Raw genomic sequence first — 23,374 nt, 5'->3', positions numbered from 1 at the left:
TAGAGAAGGGCTCAGCTGTCGCCAAGCTGGTCTGGAAGCTGGTGTGTCCTCATAGACCCTCTCCTAAAAGACCTCTCCAGGAAGGGTTTGCATGAGGAGCTGCAGATTGTTTTTCCACAGTGGGGAAGCCTAGCCCCGGGCCAGGATTTGTATAGGGTTACTCAGGCAGGGATAACCTGCCTGCAATATATCTCTGACTGTGTTTTGACAGGATTGTTTCCACTCACATGGAAGGAATTTTCAGACTTGTGGGAAAATTCACACTGTGGCTGATCAGGTTAAAATTTAGGCGGTATCACGAGCACGAGCCTCGCTGGCAGAAGGGGGAAGGGGATGGGGGTTAGACAAGACCCTCTTTTGCTCTGTCTTGTCTCCAATGACCAGAAATAGTGCTGGGTAGGACCTCACAGGGTCAACTAATCCAGTCCTCTGTCCCTCGGCAGGATCAAGTTCTTGGGGCTCCAGTTTCAGCAGAGCCTGGAGGTCTGGGTCCTAGATGCAATCCGATTTTTGTTTTATCTGCGGGGCACCAATTGAACTGAACTTGCATGACAGCTTTCTTTGATTAAAAAAAGACTGAGGACTGATTTGAGCTGTGGCCTGGGCCCAGTTCTCCACCCATTCTGCAAGTCAAACAATTAGTGTTTTCTATTTTTTTTTTTCTTTTAAAGGTTTCAGCATGGTACAAATCCATCTGTGTTATGAAGCCCACTGATATTTATCTGACGATAAATATAAATCCATATATTGGATTGGATAAAATGAAACAAAACCCCACAGTGTTACAATCCTACATTTGTTCTGTGTCCCCCCCACATCCCTTCACTGATTTTTCTCGCTTCACTCCCAAAACGGCTCCTCTCATTTCTTCCTCCATGGCAGGAGGACCCTTGAGGTCTGTTGCTAAGTCTGGAGAAAGCTGTAGGGTTTTCTTCCTCTGATTCTGCTTTTGTGTCTGATTTTGGGAGAGCCATCATCATTTCTCTTGGTGCCAAAGCTGGTCTCGAGGAGCACCCTGAAAACCACCGCAAGGGCTGAGATGATGCTTCCAGAAAGCAGTGGAGGGTGATGGAGAACGTGGCTGCTCCAGGCTCAGCTGGGGGTCACCCTGTGCTCGCTGGCTGACCCACCGGTGCGGCAGCCACCGCATGGACCTGGGGTAGGACAGGATGGGATAGGATCTTGCTGCTATTTGCATCTCTCTCTTTAGAGGCCGGTCGAGATTTGTTGTGTTATGCAGCTGTACACACCCAGACCATTTAATGTTTAGAGAGGGAGAGAAATTAAACACATGTATGAAGGTAAGGGTACTTTTTTCAGTCGAAATTTGGAAAGGGACTGGGGTTAGCGTACGACAGCAATAGGAAGGATTGTATTTTCGCATGTAATAGCTACATCTTCTCCTTCCCTCTTCCCCATATACTGTTTTGCCATGGATTTTTGTCTTGAAAAGCTACGCTGCAGTCATTAGGTGCAGCTATTCCTAAACTACTGCCAGAAGATTTGTCCACTCCAGGGCAAATAAAGTTTTCCAGCTGGTGGGAGTTGCTGTATATGATGCAAGCCTTATACAGCAGACTTCTGCAAGGGGAAGATGGTTTGCGAGGTGTCTAGAGCAAATCATCAATACTGCTTTGCTTTTTTGGCTGGAAATGGGTTTCCATTCCCAGGTGATGCTGCCAGCTAACGTTGACCCATTTCACTTCTCTTCCTCAGTTTGAGTACGTGTCCCAACATTTGGTGTTTGCCAACTGCATCCCGCTGATCCTGAAGTTCTTCAACCAAAACATCATGTCTTATATCACTGCCAAAAACAGGTACAGCCACTTCTGGGGAAGAGAGAGGTGATGGAGCAGGGAGGCTTTGTGCATGAGGAACCCTAACACGTGAATATGTGGTGGGACTGAGTGACCTCTGGTCTCTAGCACGGCTTTGGGGCAGTATGCTCTCCACCACAGGAATATGCTGGAGGGGAGCAAATCCCTTCTGCTTAACGAGGAGGACTGGATGGGGAGTTTCCAATCTCTCGTTGGACGACTAGTGACATAGCTCCATCTCCCTTGCTGACAGCGGCCTTGTTTTCATCTTTACGTGGACTCCTGGAGAGCAGTCCAGTGCCAGCGGCCATCTGTGGGCCATAGCTTCAAAAAAAGGCTAGATGGGGTAGAGTCTTCTAGGTCTTTTTCACTTTTTATAGCTATAATTCAGCTTTCCTGACTTCTTCAGGTTTTGCATAGTTGTCACTGCCTTTTACTTCTGATTTGAGAAAGACCAGTCCTGTTTTGAGTCTGCATGGGGACTGGCTGGACTACCACAAGTCAGCGTAAGCACTGAAAGAGCACAACTCACAGCTCAGTAGGACTGGGTAGGATTTCCTTGATTTTGGAGGAGAGTGCCACAGGGGATGTTGCTGTTGGAACAATGAAAAAATCCTTTTTGTTGCTTTTTGGTGCTCTTTTTGTTGCTCTTGAGCCACGGGTGTAAGCTGGTCTGTCTCCTGCACGGTATGGTTGTGTATGTGTGAGAAGGCACGCATGGAAAAATCAAAAGCAATATCTTATTTCTCTTGCTGATAAACATTTCCACTTTTGGAATTGTCACATAAGTCACATAAGTGACGGGGAAGCGTAGCCCAGGAGCACTTAGCTCCCTCCTCTGCTTTCTGATGGAGGTTTCACAGGCAGGATAAGCTCCTGTGAAATGAGGTGGATTTGCAGCTGGATGCTCTGATCCGCAGAGGTTTAGATGTTCCGCCCAGCCCAGAGTGCTGTTTTTTCAGATAACGGTGAACAACGTCAGGCACTGCCCTGCAAAAAGGATCGTGGGATTTTGTCACGTTCAGATGTATGGACCTGAGTCCAGTGATGGGAAGTACCAGAAGTGATGTCAGTACAATGATAACTTGTGGCAAATGAGCCGGGGGGCTCCTGGCCCCGAGCGGGCTCCCTCTGAGCTCTCCTGCTTGTACCTACACAGCACTTCTAGTTTTAGGGCTGTGATGGGTAGGAACCAACGAGCAGTATCTGTCCTTGTGGTCAGACAAGCCCTTCCTGGACCAAACACTTTAAACAAAGCCTGTTTTAGGGGATCCCCTGACCTTGGTGCTCACCCTGCATTGCCTCTGACTTGGTGATCGTTACAAGCCAGCTTGTTGCTCAGCTGCTGAATTTAACAAAAAATGGAAAACAGGGGGGAACATAAGAAGTGAGGCTGTGTGATAGCACATGCTTTTTTTAGATTGGTGATGTCTCAGGGCAGATAGCATCAGTGTGTGTATGTATACATACATTATACATATATATAATACACACATATATATAATGTATATATATAAAAGTATATACATTTATATACACTTTACTTTTTTTTTTTTAATTGGCTACTTTTACAAAGGCAATAGGCCTGAAGGGCTTCGAAGGGTCTGGAGGCTTTGAAAGGTCTAGAGGGCTTTGAAAGGTCTGGAGGGCTTCAAAAGACCTGATGCCCTCATTGTGAATTTTCTTGCTGGTAATCGGATGTCTCCATTTTAACCTAAGATCTGTTTTGGTTTTTTTTTTTTTTCCCTTTTAAAAAATATGCATATGAATAACTAATCTGTCACGTCTTAATGGATCCAAATCCTTCGAGTCCTTATTAATGCACTCAGGATGCGCTTCGGAGCCAAGAGGAATCGACGTGCTCCATTAAGCTGCGAGGCGAGGCAGCGGCGGGGCTGGGAGCCCATTTGGATGCCGTCCGCGCAGTCGGAAATGCAGGAGGGAGGCACGTCCGCACGGTTCCGGCTGCGGGCTGGCTCCCGCGCCCAGCGCAGCTCGCCGGAGATGGGATGGCTACCCAGCCAAACTCCTTGCTGCATAAGGCAGCGCTGCCGCTGCAAGTCAAACCCCAGGCCCAGGGAAGGAAGACGTAACCGATTGCTGGGCATAATCACGTAGATCATCTTAAAAAGTTGCTTTCATATTTACCTGGTTGTTAACGAGTCCCTTCTTTCCCCTTTTCCACAGCATCTCCGTCCTGGATTATCCGCACTGCACAGTCTATGATTTGCCCGAGCTCACTGCAGAAAGCCTGGTAAGCAGCACAGAAAGGGCCCTTGTAATAGGTATTGCTGTATGCGAGAGGGTGAGGAAGGATTTTTGTTTTCTTTTTTCTGTCTTCTTTTTCCGTACCCCCGACCTTTCCAAAATTAGACTTTTTTTGCCCTCCAGACTTGAAAATTCATCCCACCTGTCAGCTCTGGGGAGGTGGGAAGGAGGCACTGCTGGCGTGCACCCCATAAAAATAGTTGGGTGTAGAGTTTTCCTTTTCGCTTCTCCAAACAAGAGAGCTGCTTTTAAAAAGGATTTGCCCAGAGGCCGTTGCCTCCCAGGTTTAAATTGCTCTGAGCACTCGCATTTCATAAGATGCCAGTAGATTAAGGAACGAACCAAATTGCCGACGGAGAGGAGCCTAAGTATTATGGAGACCAGCCAGCGGGATGGCCTGTGTGAATACACGGATTACACATGAGACATTAATGCTGGCAGGTTCATAACTGCAATGTTTCAAATGCAGAGAAGGTTGGACTCGGACAGGACGCAGAGCAGGGAGAAGCTTTGAGGCTAACGAGGAGGGGGAATCAGAGAGAAGGGTGACCCTAAAGGATGCAGGAAGCATTAAGAAGGAGCCTGACCAAAACCAGTCTGGGCAGGGATGATCTCATGTTGCCTGGCTGCTAAAATCTCAAGCCTATGTGGTTTTCCTTAGCTGTGTAAAGGTTAAAATCATTAAAATAAAGATTTTCCCTAGTTTCTGTGAGCCAAAGTTGCTCACGAGTCCCTCCAAATCTGTGGTCAGCCAGGACAGCCAAACTGGTTTTATTGGATCTGTAGCCACGGCATTTCTGATGAGCCACTGCAATGCAAATTTCAGCTGTGAGTTGATTACGCCAGATCAAATTTATATAAAAACCCGCTGTGGAGCGCGTGCGGTTGGTGTGGGATCATCACGCGTGGCCAGCATGCTGGCTCGGTCCTCCACTGCTGTCCCACGTGCCTTTCCACCAGCGCTTCTTGCTTCCTTTTGGGTGCCTGCTGGGGGTGACAGCACCCAGACATCGCTTCCCTCCTCATCCACGGGTCAGTCCCCTGGTTTGTGCTGGTCCGTGGGCTACATGCTGAAGGCCAGGGGTGCTCATCCAGCCCTGTCAGGCTCCCACTGACATATCCTGGCCCGATGGGGACATCTAGTGACATGTCGCCGAGCGCTCAGATGACTCCTGCTAATCCTTGCGTTCACGCTAAGCTTTACAGCTGTAGGTGAAGACTGAACTTTTTTAGGGAAAATATTCCCAGTTACCCTTTCCCAGTAGGGCCTGGTTCCCAGTTTGGGAGCTGTTGCATTAAACGACAGTGTCACATTGCTTTCCTCCAGCAGACATGGATGTTAGCCTCACAGAGGACTAATTTAAATAGAAAATATTCAGAAACCAACTTGAATTTTTCCATCTTTGGGAGGACACCCATGAATGTAAGGATTTAATAGAAACTAAACATGCCGTGGTACTCGAGGCATATGCTTGAGCACATATTTATGTTTCTTCTGCCAACATTTTATGCGTTGTTTCAGCTTTTTTTTTAATACTCTGATTCACTGATTTTAACATCGCAGCCGTAACACATTTCTTAGCGGATGTAACAGATGATTATGCTTTCAGTGGGTTGAACACAGGATCATGTGCGTTTGGTTTACCTCTGTGGAAAACCAGGACGAGTTCAGCAGTGCTGTCTCCAGAGGAAGAACGCTTTGGCTGCGGGGTAACTGCTGTCCCCCCATGGTGTAAATCAGGAGTGGCTGCAGTCCCAGCGAGCTAGCGGGGGCTTCACCCATCCTGTTGTGGGACAGGCTCTTGGATCTCTTGCCGGTCCCCATCTCCCCTCTCCTGTCACGGGGCCGTGGCTCCCCTCCAGCTCCCCGTGTTTGGGGAGGGGGGTGCAGAGGACCCTGCTTCACCGTGTCGTGGTGCCACAGGGAGGGTAACAGGAGACGGGGGTAAAAGGGGGATTAAAGTCTGTTTAGCCTGTTCTCTCCTTCTGTAAATCTGATGGACAGACTCTCACTTGAAGAGACAACATCAGATTGGTGACAAATCCAACTGCTGATGAAATGGGTATTAGCTTATCCTACTGGGGTCTTTTGGGAAAAACTACTTGGTGCGGAGGGAGCAGATTAGGGCTGGGCACTGAGATGAAACTGCACGGGCACTGCTCCTGAGCTGGTACCCCCAGAGCTGCCCGCAGCGTCCGCGACCACCTCGGTGCCATCTCGGTGCCATCCGGCCCCTGCGCTTGGCTGTGCCAGCTCCGCTGTGTGCGCAGGAACCTCCAGCACAGGCATAGCCTCTACTGGCAGAAAGGTGCATTTGCTCAGAGTGGCTTTTTCCAAAGCCCAGAATTAAATCAAGTCAGAAGCACGTTCTTGCTGGCCTCCAAAAATTGTATGTACAATAGCATTTTACCAGCTTACTGAAGTGATAGGTTCGGTGCTTGCTTTTAAGATCAAAGGTATTATGCTGGTGGGATTTTCTTGGGTAAATCTAGTTTCGAAGCTGGATTAGACACTGACAGAAGGGGTTCTGTGGGGTCACCCCCAAACTCCTCCTGAGGATGCCCAGAACCTGGATCATGCACCAGGCTGCAGTTTTTGCCATGAGTTGTTAAAGCTGTAGCTTGCTGTAAGTGGCTTATAAATTAAGAAGCACTTGTTCCCGCTCTCATCCCCAAGTAGGTTATTTGTGGGACACTTCTGCTGTGCTCAGTGCTGTTCAAACATAAAGCAAGTTACTGTAGTGGTGGAATTACTGCTCAAATGTGCCACAGGCAATATTTATGCAAGCTGGAGCTGGGGGTGCTTACATTTAGCCAATATTTAAAATAATACATCAGCTACACTTAAGCTGGAGGGGATCTTCGTTGCAGAAAAGTCTTGCCCTCCTGATACAGATGCTGCTGTTTGTCATCTCCTGCGTTGTTATGCGATTTCCTTTTATTTGTCTGTAACATGTCCTCTAAGCATGTGGTAATTTATGAATTAATTTATATAATTAACAAAAACTGTTCTCTAAGCAATAGTGATCACTAGGCTGTAATTTGCTTTCTGACTGTAAACAACGAATACAAATCTAGCACAATATATATTTCCTGTGATGGAATAATGTGATTTATCTTAGCTCTTACTCTAAACCTGAATGCAAATTAAAACCCTGATTACATCCGAGTCTTTCAGAACTGTCCTCCCCAGAATCTGTTGGCTTGTCAGCAGCATGATGACAACCCAAGCGAGGAGGTAGCTCCGCTGCTCACTCTCCATTGGAAATAAGACTTGTGCAGATAATAAAATTAAAGACTTTCTGCACAAAGATGTCTCTGGCGCTGCTGTTGAACACTGCAGTTGGAGTCACGCTTTTCCTTCTCTGCTTTGCAGGAAGCTGGAGACAACAACCAGTTCTGCTGGAGAAATTTATTCTCCTGCATTAACTTGCTGAGGATCCTCAACAAGCTGACCAAGTGGAAACACTCGAGGACGATGGTGAGGTGATGTCCCGTCTCCCTGAGACCTGCCATGGGCTGCCAGTGTTGCACCTTGAGCGCATCCCCAGCTCTACACTGTGGGCTTCAGCCCTGCAGAGAGTTTCTTCTTGCAGTACTGGAGCTTCTGCTGCTTCATAATCTGCCCATTTTTCTTTCACAGATTGAGCCCTAAGTGCAGAAATACTTTTTCTTCTGTAAATAATACTTATTTCTATGACCCTCAAGCCCCCTGCAGCAAGTGTTGGTTATGTTGAACACTCCTGCTCTACCTACTTGGGGTTTGTACCGTACACGGCCCAGGCGTTAGTGGCCAAAGCTGCGCAGACAGCACTTGTGTCTTGAACACGTTGCAATAATTTGTGTTGATTCCTTGGCAGATGCTGGTAGTCTTTAAATCAGCCCCGATACTGAAACGAGCTCTGAAGGTGAAGCAGGCCATGATGCAGCTGTATGTCCTCAAGCTGTTGAAAATCCAGACCAAATATCTGGGGCGCCAGTGGAGAAAAAGCAACATGAAAACCATGTCTGCCATTTACCAGAAGGTGCGGCACCGCATGAACGATGACTGGGCTTATGGCAACGGTGAGTAGTGCCGGGGAAGCATCCTCGCTGCGTTGAAACCGGCTCGCAGGGAGTTTGACGTGGTTTGACCTGTTAGGATCCCGTCAACTTGTTTGGGTCAGTATCGGGGATTTTTTCAGAAGCTTTAAGGTACCGTTCAGCACTGTCAGAAGGAAACTGATTGCATGAGGAAAGGTGGGAATAATCAGATCAGGGTGAGACATGCTCAGCTCGGGTCTCCAAGATGAGAGCTTCCACCAAGCCCAGACCTGCACTTTTGCATTCCCAAACCACTTTTGCCACCAAGTCACTAAACTGTCCTGGTATCTGCACCAAGCGTGTGTGCGCAGGATGGCCGTGGAGTGAAACTCTGACTGATGGCTCTGCAGCTCACACCTGAGAAACAACAGCACTTACATCCCGGCAGTGCGGATACTCTGCAGCCTCACGCTGAAGCACAGACTGCATGTGCCAGTCTATTTATACAGCTCTTTTGCAGTCTAAATCTGTATTTTTTGAGGGACGTCATGAAGTTTCTGATATTCCTCATCTGTTAATCCATAGGATGCATCAGAGTACATACTTTTATTCCCTTGTAAGTACACCCAGTTGCTGCAACAACTGACCCAAGCTTAGGACAAGAAGAGAAAGCATTAAAATACCTTTTTGCAGAAAGCATTAAAATATCTTTTTGCCTTAATTACACGGTCCTAAATTTTTGCCCTGCGTGTATCTTCTTTTTAATGAGGATTAAGTAGAAAAATTGGGTAGCATTCCTGTTTTAACAGAAAACAGGGCAAGAAGTAAAAGCCTAACATCTTAACTTTTTTACAAGAGAGAAAAGCACGATAATGATGTTAGTGCTCAACTGTCAAAGATATCATCTGGTTTTTGAAGACTTGTATGCTTTCGGTAGTCATGATACCATTCTGACATTAATTCAGAAGAATGAAAAACTAGACTTGGTATTTTTAATTTCACTTCAGGGCGAGTGGAGTTCCCCCAAAAACCCAAGAGCAGGAAGACTGGGGACTTCCTTTTACAGGGATTTCTATCCTGCCGCTGTGTTTCTCAGCGTGCTGACTGTTCCCTGTGGGGTTGAGTATGGCAGCAGGGCTTCTTTATGCGGCTGAGGGGATACAGCTATGGGATACTGCTGGCCTCGGGTGACTCAAATAGCTGGAGCACTGCGTGTTCCAAAATAGCAGGAGACCACCTACGTCACCTGCCCTGGAGCAAGGATTTGCCGTAACAACTGAATTTACCCAGCGATAGTGGGAATAATGCAATTTTAAGACAGATGCAAAGGATAAATTGTTGTGTGAGTCCCACTTCCCCCCAAAGAGTTAATCAGCAACATAATGCAACACTGGATTGCACAGTTCACTACTCAGCAGAGGCTGCATCTTGACCTGGACTGTTTGCCAGGGAAGCACTCGGCTTTCAGAGACACGATCTGGAAGGGTTTTTCCTGGAGTGTTTATTTTTATCTTTGTGTATCTGGGTTGATACTCAGCTCGGACCTTTCCCTTCTCTGAGCACTGCTGAGCTTTGCCAATGAATTTACTGATCCTTTATGGAGCGAATGACTATTTCATATAGATTTAGAGCTCAGCTTTCAAAATACAATTTTTTTTCGTGTTGCATGTTTACATAATAGTACATGTTTAAAATATCATGGTTCTTACAGCCAGTTATTAGATTTTCAACATCATCTATCGTTAAATTTGTCCAAATTTTAGAAAAACTTTGTTTTCAGTAGTTCATAAGAGGCTTGCCAGGTTTTAGCTATATGCATTTAACCTTGATCTCTGCTTCACACAGCTGCGGAGATTTTCAGTGAAAGCGGTGGGGCCTTTCTGAAAAAGTCAGGAGCTTGGTAATTCTAGAGAGTCCTTAAAGCACACTGAAGAGCAGAAATAACGGAAGTTTTCTGCCTCTGCTTAACGTACAAGTGATTTTAACACATTGCATTTAAATACCTTAAATTAAAATGCATACATAATGGAAATTGATTAGGAATAATAATTAGGAATGACTGGCTAATACTCTGGTCAATTCAGGCATGTGGTTGCTGTAAAACCTTGTTTCTTTTGCTCAAATCTGATCAGAATTATTTTTTTCCACAATACTTTGGTCTTGTTTCTTCTTCAACGTAGATATCGATGCCAGACCATGGGATTTCCAGGCTGAGGAATGCACCCTGAGAGCCAACATCGAAGCCTTCAACAGCCGGAGATACGACAAACCTCAGGAGTCGGAGTTTGCGCCAGTGGACAACTGCCTGCAGAGCGTGCTGGGACAGCGGCTGGAGCTCCCCGAGGACTTCCACTGCTCCTACGAACTCTGGCTGGAGCGGGAGGTGTTTTCCCAGCCCATTCGCTGGGAGGAGCTGCTGCACTACCAGTGAGAGCGACACCTTCACCTACCCCCGGTCCCACCTCAACAAGGACTCAAGGTGCTACAGCCTGAAGAAAGGAGGATTATTTTGGACCTGGGTGTTCTCAAGCACAGCTGGAAAAAAATGAGTCTTTGCAAAGAGACCAAGGCTCTTTGTGTCTACCCAGCCATCCCCGAGTACACAACTGCCATCTTTTTTGGAGGTCATCCCTTTCCTGTGACTTCTTGGAGACTGTACAGTATCAAGGGACCTGCGCAGAGGCCACGACCAGGTTCCAGTGTCATGCTAGTGGCAGCGTCAAGAGTGAGCTTAGCTGGTCCCTACTGCAGATTGACACCGATGCACGAGAGCTCAGAGCCCGGGTCTGTCTCTTAGCTTGCTTCACGCATGTAAGTTTGTTGTAAGAGTATCTCAACTGTGAAAAGTTTTCATCTCTCCCGAATGCCCCACGCTGTGCCTGATTTGTTTTCATTTATTCACTTATGGCAGTCTGATAATGTGCTTCAAACACCCTACTGCCATGAACATGCTGAAAATAAGAAATAACATGGCACTGTCCGTGACAGTCTCCATCAGAGGTGACAGGTTGACTTGGCCAAAGGAGATGACATTACCTCTTGTCCCTGGGCTGGCATTGCTGCCGCTGGGACTGTACAACCCGATTTCCAGAGGTTTGCTTCCACAACTGACAATTTTTGCCTCGTTCACCGGGGATAGTAATCCATCACCTTTTCCACCGCTCCCCTTCCTCCACCGCTCCCTTCTCTTACCATTTATATTAAAATGATTGGTAAGCTGTGCAGGGTTTATAGCTGTAGAGGAGGTTGATTGCCACATTTCTCTCCACTTGGTTGCTTTTGAAGGATAATTGCTGCAACATTAGCTTTCTTCATTGCTCTTTAGCCCTTCTAACCCTGGAGGAGACAGTAAATGCCATATTAAATAACCTAATTTTTTACACAGATTTTTGGTTATCTGGGGGAATGTTTGTGCCAGGTCTTAAAGCAGGGAGGAAAAGTGCTTTGGTTAACACTTTGTTGCCATCATATGAGGAAAAGCACAGACACTGCGGTCCGTAACTTTCAGAAGGAATAGCATATTGAGCTGTAAACTTTCTATAAGGTCTGTGCAAACGCTACGCTTGGGTAAAGCTGTGTTGGATGAGGGTGGTAGCTGCAGGCAGGCTGGAAAGCCTCGTGGGCTGACCCGCTGAATGAACCGCAGCCCTTGGGCCTGTGCAGGGTGATGGTCCCTTCTCCTTTGCCGATGGCGCTACCCGAGGGCCACACTGAAAAGGCAGGCTGGGCTTCAGGATTATGACAGAGCCTGCAAGCTCTTATCTTTCTCTACAAAATGTTATGAGTCCAGCACAGGGAATCCTAGATCTAACCTCCCCCCAGCCTTGAAACCAGGAATTGGGCTTTCCTCAAAGAAGCATGTGTTAATGTAGTGCAGGCAAGCACTTAGGCTGTACTGTTATCGATATAGCAAGCACACAAGTGATAAAACCAAAAGTATTTGTTATGACAGGATTTGTGCTTACTGCTGTGGAATTAAACTGAGAGTTTCCTCAGTGGGGTTGGTAAAAGGCGTTTTTCATAGAAATAGCATTAGTAAACCCGCTCACCTTTTTAAATATGGTTTTGTTCAAAATAAATCAGAGCAACTTTTAAAGCACATACATTTACTTAAGCTTTTTTCTTCCTGCGCCTTAATTTTAATGTTTCCTTTGCTGCTTTTTTTGTTTTTAAAAGACAAAAGCATCCCCCACAAACCAACCATAAACTCAGCTCTCACGCCTGCCTGTATCCACTCTCTCTCTGCTGAGGACAGGCCTTCTGTCTGACATGCTTTGGATGTTCTGATGTAGCTAGAGAACGCTAAAAAAGAAAAACAGAATTATGGGCTGTAGATGTCTTCACAGTGTTTGTGCTTGTTAAAAAGTAAAAAGTTATTTAAAAATAAATAAAGCCTCTCCAAGCAGAAAGGCATGAAAAACAGCCATACAAGCTGTAATGGAAGCACGGTGCTGTCTTTAGGGATCCCAGAATGGGGAGAGCTCTGTAGCTCCGGATTAGTCGTTTCAGCATCTGTACTGTAGCTCCCTTTCTAAAATATGGCACCCTATGTTCCCTAGAGCCTACTGGTAGTAAATAAACTCAAGATTAAATAAATACAAAGGAATTTGCAGACCCCAGCTGAAGATGGCAGACATCTGAAGGGTCTGTTAAACATTTCAGTGGTAGAAATGCCATATAAATATGACTGGTTTCAGTATCTGCTAGGGTCCAGGGCCCAGGACTAGCCTGAAAGTTCAGGATTTACTCTGTGATATTTTCTCTTATATTTTCCTACCAAATGTGCAATTTCCCCCTCAGGTCAGGGTCCTGGGAATTTAGCTGTGCCTCCATGTGGTATCACGTATCCTGACACAAGGGACACCTCTCCAGCACTGTTGGTTCTTTTTTTCCTTCCTTCACTTGGTGACCCCACACTGAAAGAGTCTGGAGTGGTTTTTTATGGTTAACCATATTACACCCCTTGCTTTAGGATTCCTCTGGTATTCCCTGTTTCACAGTGATTTAGAAAACAATCTATTTTCCCAACAATTAAGTGTGAATATAAAGGAAGTATTGTCAATGTATCCAAATCCTTTTAGTCTTAATAAACGAGGGTCATGAAGGTAAGTGTTTCTTCAAGGGGAAAAGGGAATGAACGAATTATTAAAGAATCAGAAACTTAGAAAAGCCCTTGTATTTAGCTCAAAACTTTTTTTTGTCACCCCTCAAGTGTCTCTTTCCCACGTTTATGTCAAAAAAACCCCAAACCAGTAGATACACAATGTACATTTTTCTATATTTTATACTTAAATTGTGCTTCTGTAAGGTTTCCATGGCTTTTCAGTGCCTTCACTCTATTCAGGTAGAGAACAGAAATACGAAGTCTTACCTGAATGTCTGTGTGGTAAAGGATGGTATAAACTGTTGTCTCTGACTACTGTTTATTTCCACCACCACCACCAAAATTTATGCATCCTAAAGATATACCCCTATACAAAACCTGAACCTCTGTGTAAAAAAGTAACTAGAGAAAGGTACAGCTTTTAACTTAAATATTTGTGTCTCGTCACATACTTGTCGCAAAGACTGTATGTACTTCTGTTGAGATGTGCCACGTTTAGTGAGGGTTTCTTCTGGAAAGCTGGAAACCATGGGTTTCAGTTCACGCTGATAAAAACTGCCGGTCTCGCTACGGGCTGCACAGCGCTCTGCGGAGCAGCTGTGGGGCTGAAACACCACTTTAGCAGCAACAGAGGGAACCTCTATTTTAATAAGCTTATTCCACTTACAAACAGATGCGAGGGATTCAAACAAATACTCCAAAGACTTTCCCTCGAGGTGTTTGAGCAGTATATTAACAGGCCCCTCTAGAAAACTCCCTCACCCGTCCTTCGGACAGTCCCGGGTGCTGCTTCTCAAGCAGCACTAGAAAGGACTCCATCCTCCCATCGTGCTTCTCAAACTGCAAGCAGGTAGCAGTTTAAAACTTCTTTGCCTCACGGTGAGGATTTGCTTCTTAAAAAAAAAATAATCTCAAAACAGCTAGGAGACAGCAATTATGGACCAATCATTTTGATGTATAGCAAGAAAGTTTCAGAACAAAGCTCTGGATGGTTTCTGCGCAGCTGAAGGAACATCTGTTATCTTACCCCAAACATGAGTGTCAATTCCAGGAATGCTCGAGTGTTCTGTTTCTGTTGTAATTGGTATATGCAGAGCTTTTTTTTTTTTTTTCAGCCTACGGGTGGTTGCTGAAAGTTTTGCTGTCGGTAAGTCACTTCCTTCAGTACCTCAGTACAGATTCTTCTATTTTTAGCCTTGTTTTCTGGGGATATAAAGCATATGAAACGATGCTATTAGTTTCTCAGTCCTCCATAAGCAACTTTTGAACTGGTTAGCTAATTTCATGCAAATTTGAGGGAAGGATAAAAGGCCTCAAAGATATAGAATCATAGAATTGTTTAGGTTGGAAAAGACCCTTAAGATCATTAAGTCCAACCATTAACCTACACTGCCAAGTCCAGCACTAACCCATGTCCCCAAGTGCCACGTCTACACGTCTTTTAAATACCTCCAGGGTTGGTGACTCCACCCCTTCCCTGGACAGCCTGTTCCAGTGCTTCACAACCCTTTTGGGGAAGAAATTTTTCCTCACATCCAGTCCAAACCTCCCCTGGTGCAACTTGAGGCCATTCCCTCTTGGCCTGCCGCTGGTTCCTTGGCTCAAGAGACTCATCCCCCCTCTCTGCACCCTCCTTTCAGGTAGCTGTAGAGGGCCATGAGGTCTCCCCTCAGCCTCCTCTTCTCCACACTAAACCCCCCCAGTTCCCTCAGCCGCTCCCCATCACACCTGTGCTCCAGACCCTGCACCAGCTCCGTTGCCCTTCTCTGGACACGCTCGAGTCATTCAATGGCCTTTTTGGAGGGAGGGGCCCAAAACTGAACCCACTCATCGAGGGGCGGCCTCACCAGTGCCCAGCACAGGGGTAAGATCCCTTCCCTGTCCCTGCTGGCCATGCTAGTGCTGGTACAAAGTTCCTTTCGGGGCTGTGAAAGTTGTCAGCCAGGGGGAGAGTGACCCTATTAACTCCCCAGCTGAGGTGGAGGTGGGGGGAGTTCAGTCTGGATCCATTCGGTCTGGCAGAAATCCGTGGGCCAGTTAGTGCCCGTGTGATGGTGGTGGATGTGCTGGGGTGAGTCTGCAGCTGCTCCGTGCACTGGGGCAGGGGAAAGAGGAACTCTGTTCCGCAGGACACGGGGAAGGCTTGTGGTTAGCGCTGGGAAAAGACCAGGGGGAGAGGGCTGAGCTGCTGCAGAGCGCTGCAGGGAAAGAACGCGAATCTGTGTGACACTGGGTTTCATTAATTCCATATCTTATGGAACAACTCATTTTAAAAAAAAAGGTATTATCAATTCGTTGGAGTAAGGAACATAAGAGACTGTGTTTTCCCACACACACACTTCTCAGCAGCCATTCGATTCTCTGTTTGGATGTGGTCCCCTGCCTGGGAACATACATTTTCTTGTCTCTCTGCAAAAATGACCATAATCCAATATCCCTCCTTTCTCATATGTGAATATTTCCATAAAAATAATGATACTGAGATGTCCTGGCCTGACAGCTGCCAGAGTTAAAGCACTCTTTATTTATCCAGTTGTAACTACAGCAGTGACTTTATGAGGCCAGGTTTATTACACTCTTCGTTTGCAGAAACTTCCCTTAATTATTTTTCAAAAGCCTTGCATGTGTAAACAGTAGCTTGTTTTGTAGCCAGGTCCAAGCATCTTTACAAAATACAACAGTTGACTGCACAGGCTAATTTTGTCTCGTCAATCTAATATTTCAGACACGCTTGTCACTATTGTTACTTCTTTTTAGCCTCAATAGTATAATGTGGTCTCTTGCCAGTTGTTTTTGCTAAAAGAAGATAATGAGTATAATTATGGTTGCTTCTTTCATGCCATGTGGTTTGTTAACCAAAATTAGACAAAACCATTTTTTCCTGAACACAGTAAAAATCAAATACTATTTTTTTTTCATTATTTCTTTCATTATCCATCCCAAGACTCATTCAAAAGAGCTTTACTTAGAAAATCTGCAGACCTTCTTTCTGAGCTATGCTACCAAGCCTTTCCCTGTTCTCTCCTGGTCTTTTGCTTCTTTCATTGTCTTTCGGCTCCTTCTGATCAGGTACCAGGATTCCTCTGAGATTTTCCTCAGCAGTGAATGTTCTTCTGGCAGGGCTATTTCAGTCTCAAATAGCTAACTGATTCAGTTGCCTGTGGCCTCTTAGAGACAGGAAAGGGAGAGAAAAGGGAAAATAGGAGTTGCTTTAGTAAACTTAGCCACTGAAAACAAGACTCAAACCGCAGACATGCCTACAACAACCGAAGATCAAGGCCCTGCACCTTTTCAAATGGGAAGGAACCTCTTTACTCTACAATTCATCCTCCACATTGCCCTGACAATGGCCTGAGAGACAGGGTAACAGTATCCCACGTTTTCCTTCACCTCTAAATACAAAGCAGTTCAGCTGCTCCTTCATTTAGTCTGAGTAGAAGAGAGATAACATGCTCATTAGGCTTGATGAAGTTTGATACTCCTCACAGATCAGAAAGCAATTCCCTCTGAATAGCCCATTCTCCTGGATCCCACTCCTAGCAACAGAGAACAGTCAGGAGAGACAAAAGGCTGGTATTTTCTAGAGAAAACAAAATATCCTTGGTAAGTAAAAGAATCTGAGATGTATGTTTTCTACACTGAACATCTTATCGCTTGAAAACATGTAACACGTCCAGATTACAACAGAGAAGTTTTTTCCACTGGGTTGAGAAAGAGGCCTGCACTGTATTTGCAGTAATGGCTGGTCAGGCACTCAAACACATTACTTTGGAAAGATAAAATGGTGTTTTCCATTAACTCAATCCCTTTCTGCTCAAGGCAAATAAGCCTGGTGGTTTCCACTCTGTGTTTCAAAATTGTTTTTCAAAACATCCTCCTCAGCAGCATCTCGCTCTCCGCTGACACCCACACTCAGCCATGATGTCGGCTGATGACCCCAGCTGATACTATTTCCAAAGTTTCCTGGTCTCATTTCTCCATCCAACCTGCGCTCCTGGCTCAACTTTCCCCTCTTGATAAAAGAGATAATCATTAGACCTGTATTTTGCCAAGGGGTGCCTTTGCTCTTTGCTTTCTCTCTTCCTGAGCTCCTCCTCTAGTCATCACCTTGTGCATTTCGCTGCTGCACTCAATTCCTGTCATTTAGCCTTCTTTTGATACCTAGTGATAATTGTTTTCCTTCAACAGTTTCCTCCCAACCACCTTCTTTCTTTCACTGATACCTTTACTTCTCTTCATGTTTTATTAGGCTCTTGTTGTTTTCTTTGTTGTTCCCATCTCTTCTTTTGTTCTCATTTCTGGGAGTTCTTCTGATCATTCTTCATTAAACCATGTTTTACTCTACTCAGTCACCGGTCTGGCTCATTTTCTACGTCCACTTCTATTTTCATGCTGCAATACTGTCCCTGCAAACATTTCCATCACTACAGATTTTTCTGTCCCCTTCAATACTTGTACATTCATAGCCAAATATGTCCACTCTTCTATCAGCATTAAAAAAGCTCCTTTACAGAGTCCACATGCCTTCTAACCACCACATCACTTCACAGCGTCCAAAGCAACAGCTGACTGCTTGTTAATCATTATAATTCCATGAGATGGAAATTTGTGTTTGTAATAAACCCAACTATCTCTGTAGCTGCCAGGAAGAGGGGACGAGTGGGAAAGATGCTTGGTTATTTTTGTAAAACAGATTTACAATCCTCTACCCACAGTCCCTTCCAATGACAATTTATTTAAATGTCTGTACATAGCAGACAATAATATGTACAAACTTCATACCAGGGGAGAAAACAAAGGCTGGGCAGCTGTTATGTTCAATAAGCAAATTAAAAAGTAAAGGCATCTCTATTCCCAGAAGTGTTTTTTTAAAAAGGAAATTACATGTTGGTCTTCAGTACTTACAATTGTATTAAAATGATGAGCCTTTCTGATATTTGAAACTTATTTTATGGCCTCCAGTTCCCAAAATTAAGACAATCCTTGTTTTTGTTGAAATTAAACATCCTGAAACTAAGCTGTCTCCCTACAGGTTCATGTCCCTCTGCCCTTAAATACCGCTCTGTCCAAACAGCCCAGAGATGGCTGCGCGGGGTTGACATTTCCTCAGCACAGACGTTAATAGCGTCTCTCTCCCACACTTGTGCAGCTGATGATTTTCATGAAATGCGTAGGGAATTCATGTATTTGAACTTGTAATTAATTCTGTTATCAATATTGGTTGGAATCTGCCAAACGGCTCAGAAGTTATTGCGGACAGGCTGAGAGGCAAGCCCCATTTCCTCAGGAAATCTCACTAAATACAAAAACCCTCCAAGCACCTACCTGTCAAGATTTGGAAGAAGAGCTTTAAAATACAATACAGCGCATCCTATGGACTTACGTACCAGAGAGCAGATTTGGAGAGGTTAATGTTTGAGATAAAAATAAATCCATGGACTAGGCAGACTCATCGATGTGTTGGGGTTTGGCAATAGTATAATGATGAGCTATTTTTTCTATGAGGCGATTCAGCTCCTACTGATATTTTTCACTTGTGCTTTTTGATTTTGAGCATTTTGCAAGTGAAAGCCTGGTGCTGGGGGATGCAGAAGAGACACCTCCACCCCATTCTTTCTCCAAAGTTTTAAAAAAAGGGTATTTACAAGCATTAGTGCTGCAGCTCTGAAAAAACTTCTGTCTAAGAAAGGTGCAAGGCACTGAAATTAACCCTTCAGCTGCCTGCTCCTCCTTCCGACACCTCTATGCATATTTCTTGAAAACACCCGAACTGTATTATGTGTAGCTTTCAGTGCCTGCTGTGCGAAACTGTGGCTCTCAAAGGAGGCAAAAGCAGCGGCTGGTTTCTAAAATGTTTCTGTGGTAAAGAACGCTGGGTCAGCTGGTTAAACAAAGAGAACTCCCCCGATTTTCACACTGCAATAGCAGAGGATGAAGCCGTGGGCTGCACCTCCCTCAGCTCAGCCATGATGCCGAGGCATGACATCTCCCAAGCCGAGACTTTTCGCCCACAAATAACGCGGATATTCATTTAATAGTCTACCAAACGCCACAACCTTTGAAAAGCACAACTCCCTTCCCTCCTCCTCTCAGCTGGAAGTTGCTGCGGTACTTTTTTCCCCCCTATGACTTTTCGCTGGTACTTTTGGCAGTGGGTGGGGTGGCCCCTTTGTGCTTTGTCTCTCGCCCGGCTCCCTCCGAGCGCGGAGGGCGGGAGCTCCCCTCAGCCGCGGAAAAACTTTTCCCGCCCTTTTCCTGAGGCGGCCGTTGCAACCGCAAGGGTCGCAGGCAGCGCGGGGCTCGCACCGCCCCCCCCGGCGCCGGATTGGGCGAGGGGCGGTGCGTCAGCGGTTGCCCCGCCCCTTCCCTCGCTTTCCCGCCTCCCACTGCGCATGCGTGGGCTGGGTTGACGGGCGTGGGTGCCATGGCAACGCGGCGCGGGAGGTAAAGGGCGGGGGGGTTCGCGCTTGGTGGCGGCGACCGTGAGGGGAGGACGAGGAGCGGGACCCGCCTCAGGCAGCGCGGGGGCTCCGGTGAGCTGCGCTTAAGCTTTGTGATTTTATTTCTGGGGCGCTGTGGCTCTGTGGCCTCTCACCCGGCGGGGGGTGGGAGGCTGTGGGAGAACTCGTTGGCTTTTCACGCGGGGGGTGTGGGGGCGGCTCTGCTCATCTTCGTTTCTTCTGCCCCCGCAAAAGGGGAAGAGAAGGCTGTGGGTGCTGTGGGACGGGAGGTAAGGTCCTGCCTGTGCTACGCGGGGTGTCCTGCAAGCAGGGATGGGGTCGGTGGGTGAGGTGGGCCTGGAGCTGCCTGGCAGTGCTGCCGTGAGTGTGGGGCTCAGCAGGTGCCTTTTGCAGGTCGCCCACACTGAGCTGGGTTCAGGCTTCTCCTTTTTCCCCGTCTAGTCTTGGTTGTTTAGTAAATCTCAAGGACTTTGCTGAAAAGCTCAGAGTCCTGGAATCTGGCAGTTAGTATGTGACATCATAGGTGATTGCAAAGAAACACTTTTAGGTACGACACACCTGTTTTTGCAAAGGACTAACTTTAACTATATTTTTCTTTTCCCCCTTTAAGTCTATAAAGTTTAGGGGGGAAGGATACTAGTGCTTTGCACGGTACATAACCCACTGTGTGATTGTGTGTTGCAGGGTCCATCTTCAGGGCTTGACGTGGAGTCCCACTGCTCAGTAAAAAGCCATGGTAATACAGGTTTGATTCTTCTGAAGAGTATTAATACTGTTTTTTAAGGAAATAGTGTTAATATCCAAAAGTTTCCTTCCCGAGGCTGCAGGACGTAAGCTGACCCGCCCAAATTCACTTTGTGTGCAAGTGTGTACCCATTTCTGATTTTTAGCTTTTCTCGTTGTTCTTGGCTATAGGCTGTAAAATTTTGTACATGTCCTATTAAAGCCTCAAATCTTATTGTGGGATGAAAATGCTGCACAAATATGGATTTCCCAGTACTTTTGTAGAGCGTTCAGGTGTCACGCTGGGCTGTAGTTTTAAAACTCACAAGAGATCACGGTGGGAAGTTTGATCTGTGCAAGTCCTGCCTTTACACACTGAAAAAGAAATGTGCTCCGTTCAACGTCACACCAAATCCATAAGAAATCCCGGGGTTGCCAGCTGGTGTGCCAAGCGTTGGCTGCCGTATGTGCACGTACACACACAAGGTGTTACTTCTGACAGAATTCGTGGTGCTGTGCTGTAGCTTCTGAGCTTCCCACAGTTTGGAAGCCCCTGCTCTAGGTTGGGCTCAAATGTGTGAGCTGACCGCAGACTACAGCTTACCGACACCACATTTTATGAGAGATGGGAAACGGAGGACAAGACAATTGCTGACGATGACGGAGAACGTTTAAAGCCTTGAGGTCAGGTAACCACTGCCGAGGGATGGCAGGAGCAGCAAGGCTGCTCTAGACAAAAGGCATTCCCTGGTTCTCACTGCAGACTTAGACTAAGTTTCCCCTTACCTGTAAGCACCTTTTTTATTTTGGAAAATCAGCTACAGACCAAGTTCTGACCAGGAACCTAATTGTGCTCACAAAATCTGCCAGAGCCCCTGCTGGGAGTGTGTAAACAGCGAGTGGGATTCAAGTGACTGGCTGAAAAATCTGGCATAAGCATCTACTCTGAAGTGTGCACATTCCAGCACATGAAGTATTCAACAAATTCTATCCAATCAAGGTCTGCAAAAAAGGCTTGTCACCTTCTCTAATATAAGTCCAAGTTCAAGTGGTTTGGACTCTGCACAGCTGAAGGTTTAGGAAACAATCTGCCGTCAGCTGCAGCTTGCACTCTGTATTTTCTGTCCGTCTTTCTTCCTTCTGTGGATAGTGGTTCTGTGTGTTTTTATATAGAAATTTTTTTTTTTCTTTCCCCTTTACCTGTACATATTCCTTCACACTGCAGTCCTGGCTGATTCTGAAGATTGTACCCCTGACTCTGTTCTCATACCTCAGAGCACAGATGTTTGTCTCTTGCACTTAACTGTACTGAGCTGTAAAGGGACTCTTTAGAACTGATACCGTGAAAAATATGCTACGTATACTGCTTTCCCCTAGTTTATGCCCAATGGATAGTTACATGTGGCCTTTCTGGCTGTATCTGTGCTAATTCTTCCTAATGAAGTGCTTGGATTCGTTTAATTACCATGTGCAAAACCAGGCAAATAACAGAAATGGATGGGCAGATGCGTAAAGTGATGTGGTGTGTACTGAAAGTGCTCTTGGCATCGGACCAGAGATCAAACTCTTTCAGTCAGGATGTGTAAATACTTCAGCCTTTTCTCTGGAATTAGCTGTCGCTCCGTCCTTGAGGTTCCTGGGACACTGCCCACCTTCTGGCTCTGCATTGCCATCACCATTTTCCTGTCTATGCAGCAGCAATGAGAGATCCCTCTGGGTCCCTGACCCTGGTTTTGTTGCCCAATACCTGGAGGCAGCGTCTTTCACGCAGACGCACTCTGGGCTTGTTGTGAGGAGCGGCCAGGATGAGTGAGAAAACAATCCAGGGAGTGAATCAGACTGGCAAATCCCTCTCAGAGGCGAGAGGCTGAATGCTCAGGCTGAGCTGGAGGTAACAGGAGTATTTTTTCGGCCTGCTTTAGGGCTTGGGTGAGTCTTGGCAACACCTCCTTCCTACATACAGAATGGCAGAGCTGCTGCTGAGATTTGTGTTACCACTAGTAGTAGAAGAGCAGCTGTATCACAGAGCCTTGGAAAGGCCACAGCTGTAGACAGGAGACCTGCTTTTCTGGTTTATGATCCAGAGTCACAAGTAGGCACACAGTAGTGGATGAACACACAACACAGGTTTAGTTTACTTCAGGATTGTATCATAATGCATTAATTAAAAAAATCTGTTGAAAAGAATATGGTTTTCTTTGTGCACAAACCTTTTCTTAGCCAGAGAGAAGCACAGAGGAACACTAATTAGCTCGGTTGGATGACTTTAAAGATTTTGACAGCCTACGGAGCAAATATGGATTTGGTGAAAGTATATTAATGCTTGTGAGTCCATGTATAAAATCACCATGAAGTACAGGAATCTGTGGTAGGGGGCTCTGAGCTAATACTGTGAGTCAGGACTAAGATGAAACAGCTGTTGCGGGATGTCTTGGGATCCTTCGCTCAGAAGCGAGACAACAAAGACACAGAACTGAGTGTTTTTGTGGTCATTTTCTCTCTGCAGGCAGCTAAAAGTCGCAAACCCAAGCGTGGCAAAGGCAAAAGCTCCAAAAAGAAAGCAAAGAAGGTGGTGAAGGAAGTGGATATCCTCAGCCCAGCTGCCATGCTCAATGCTTACTACATCTGTCACAATGCCCCTGCCTTCCTGGAGTTCCGGGGTTTTCCCTGGCCTGGCTCCCCCAAAAAGAAGAGGAAGAAAAGAAAGTAACTGGGTGGCTGGAATGCAAAGGACTCGGTGAAAACCAAGCTCCCCAGTGAAGAAGAGACTTTTTTTTGGATTAAACTCGTATTGACCTCTCCAGTGGTTAGCTCAAATATTTTGCCATAATCGCCGTTGTGGCCATACAAAGACACTCTTATTAAAGCTCAGGCATAGAGTGACAAATGTAAGTGACACTGTGCCATTGTCATTTCAGCTGTGGCCCTTCACCCTCCAGTTCTGTGTGGAATAAAGCATTGCGCCTCAGCACTCTGAA

The 23,374-nt window shown here is 46.0% G+C and overlaps 2 protein-coding genes and 1 long non-coding RNA gene across 3 annotated transcripts in view; 2 read left to right on the top strand and 1 right to left on the bottom strand.

Moving 5' to 3' along the window:
• Window positions 1-10,604, top strand: part of STRIP2 (striatin interacting protein 2) — a 23,117-nt gene extending 12,513 nt beyond the window's left edge. The window contains exons 17-21 of the mRNA XM_074828133.1: window positions 1,717-1,817; window positions 4,005-4,071; window positions 7,462-7,566; window positions 7,946-8,150; window positions 10,289-10,604. Of these exons, the coding sequence (XP_074684234.1) occupies window positions 1,717-1,817; window positions 4,005-4,071; window positions 7,462-7,566; window positions 7,946-8,150; window positions 10,289-10,539 (729 nt within the window). The 3' untranslated portion in view covers window positions 10,540-10,604. The remainder of the gene's footprint in view (window positions 1-1,716; window positions 1,818-4,004; window positions 4,072-7,461; window positions 7,567-7,945; window positions 8,151-10,288) is intronic.
• SMKR1 (small lysine rich protein 1) lies at window positions 10,602-23,374 on the top strand (the record flags this gene model as incomplete). The annotated part of the gene is made up of 2 exons (XM_074825928.1): window positions 10,602-10,919; window positions 22,903-23,374. Coding segments are annotated over 2 exons (522 nt in total), but the record flags the coding sequence as incomplete, so codon positions are not given.
• LOC141924859 (uncharacterized) lies at window positions 11,232-13,777 on the bottom strand. Its single transcript, XR_012623684.1, has 3 exons — window positions 13,665-13,777; window positions 12,310-12,410; window positions 11,232-11,444 (listed from the first exon to the last, which is right to left on the bottom strand). It is a non-coding gene; the product is annotated as an uncharacterized LOC141924859 (long non-coding RNA).

This window comes from Strix aluco, chromosome 5, assembly GCF_031877795.1.
Source record: "Strix aluco isolate bStrAlu1 chromosome 5, bStrAlu1.hap1, whole genome shotgun sequence".
Classification (NCBI taxonomy): domain Eukaryota; kingdom Metazoa; phylum Chordata; class Aves; order Strigiformes; family Strigidae; genus Strix; species Strix aluco.
This window is presented reverse-complemented; position numbering and strand designations above follow the sequence as displayed.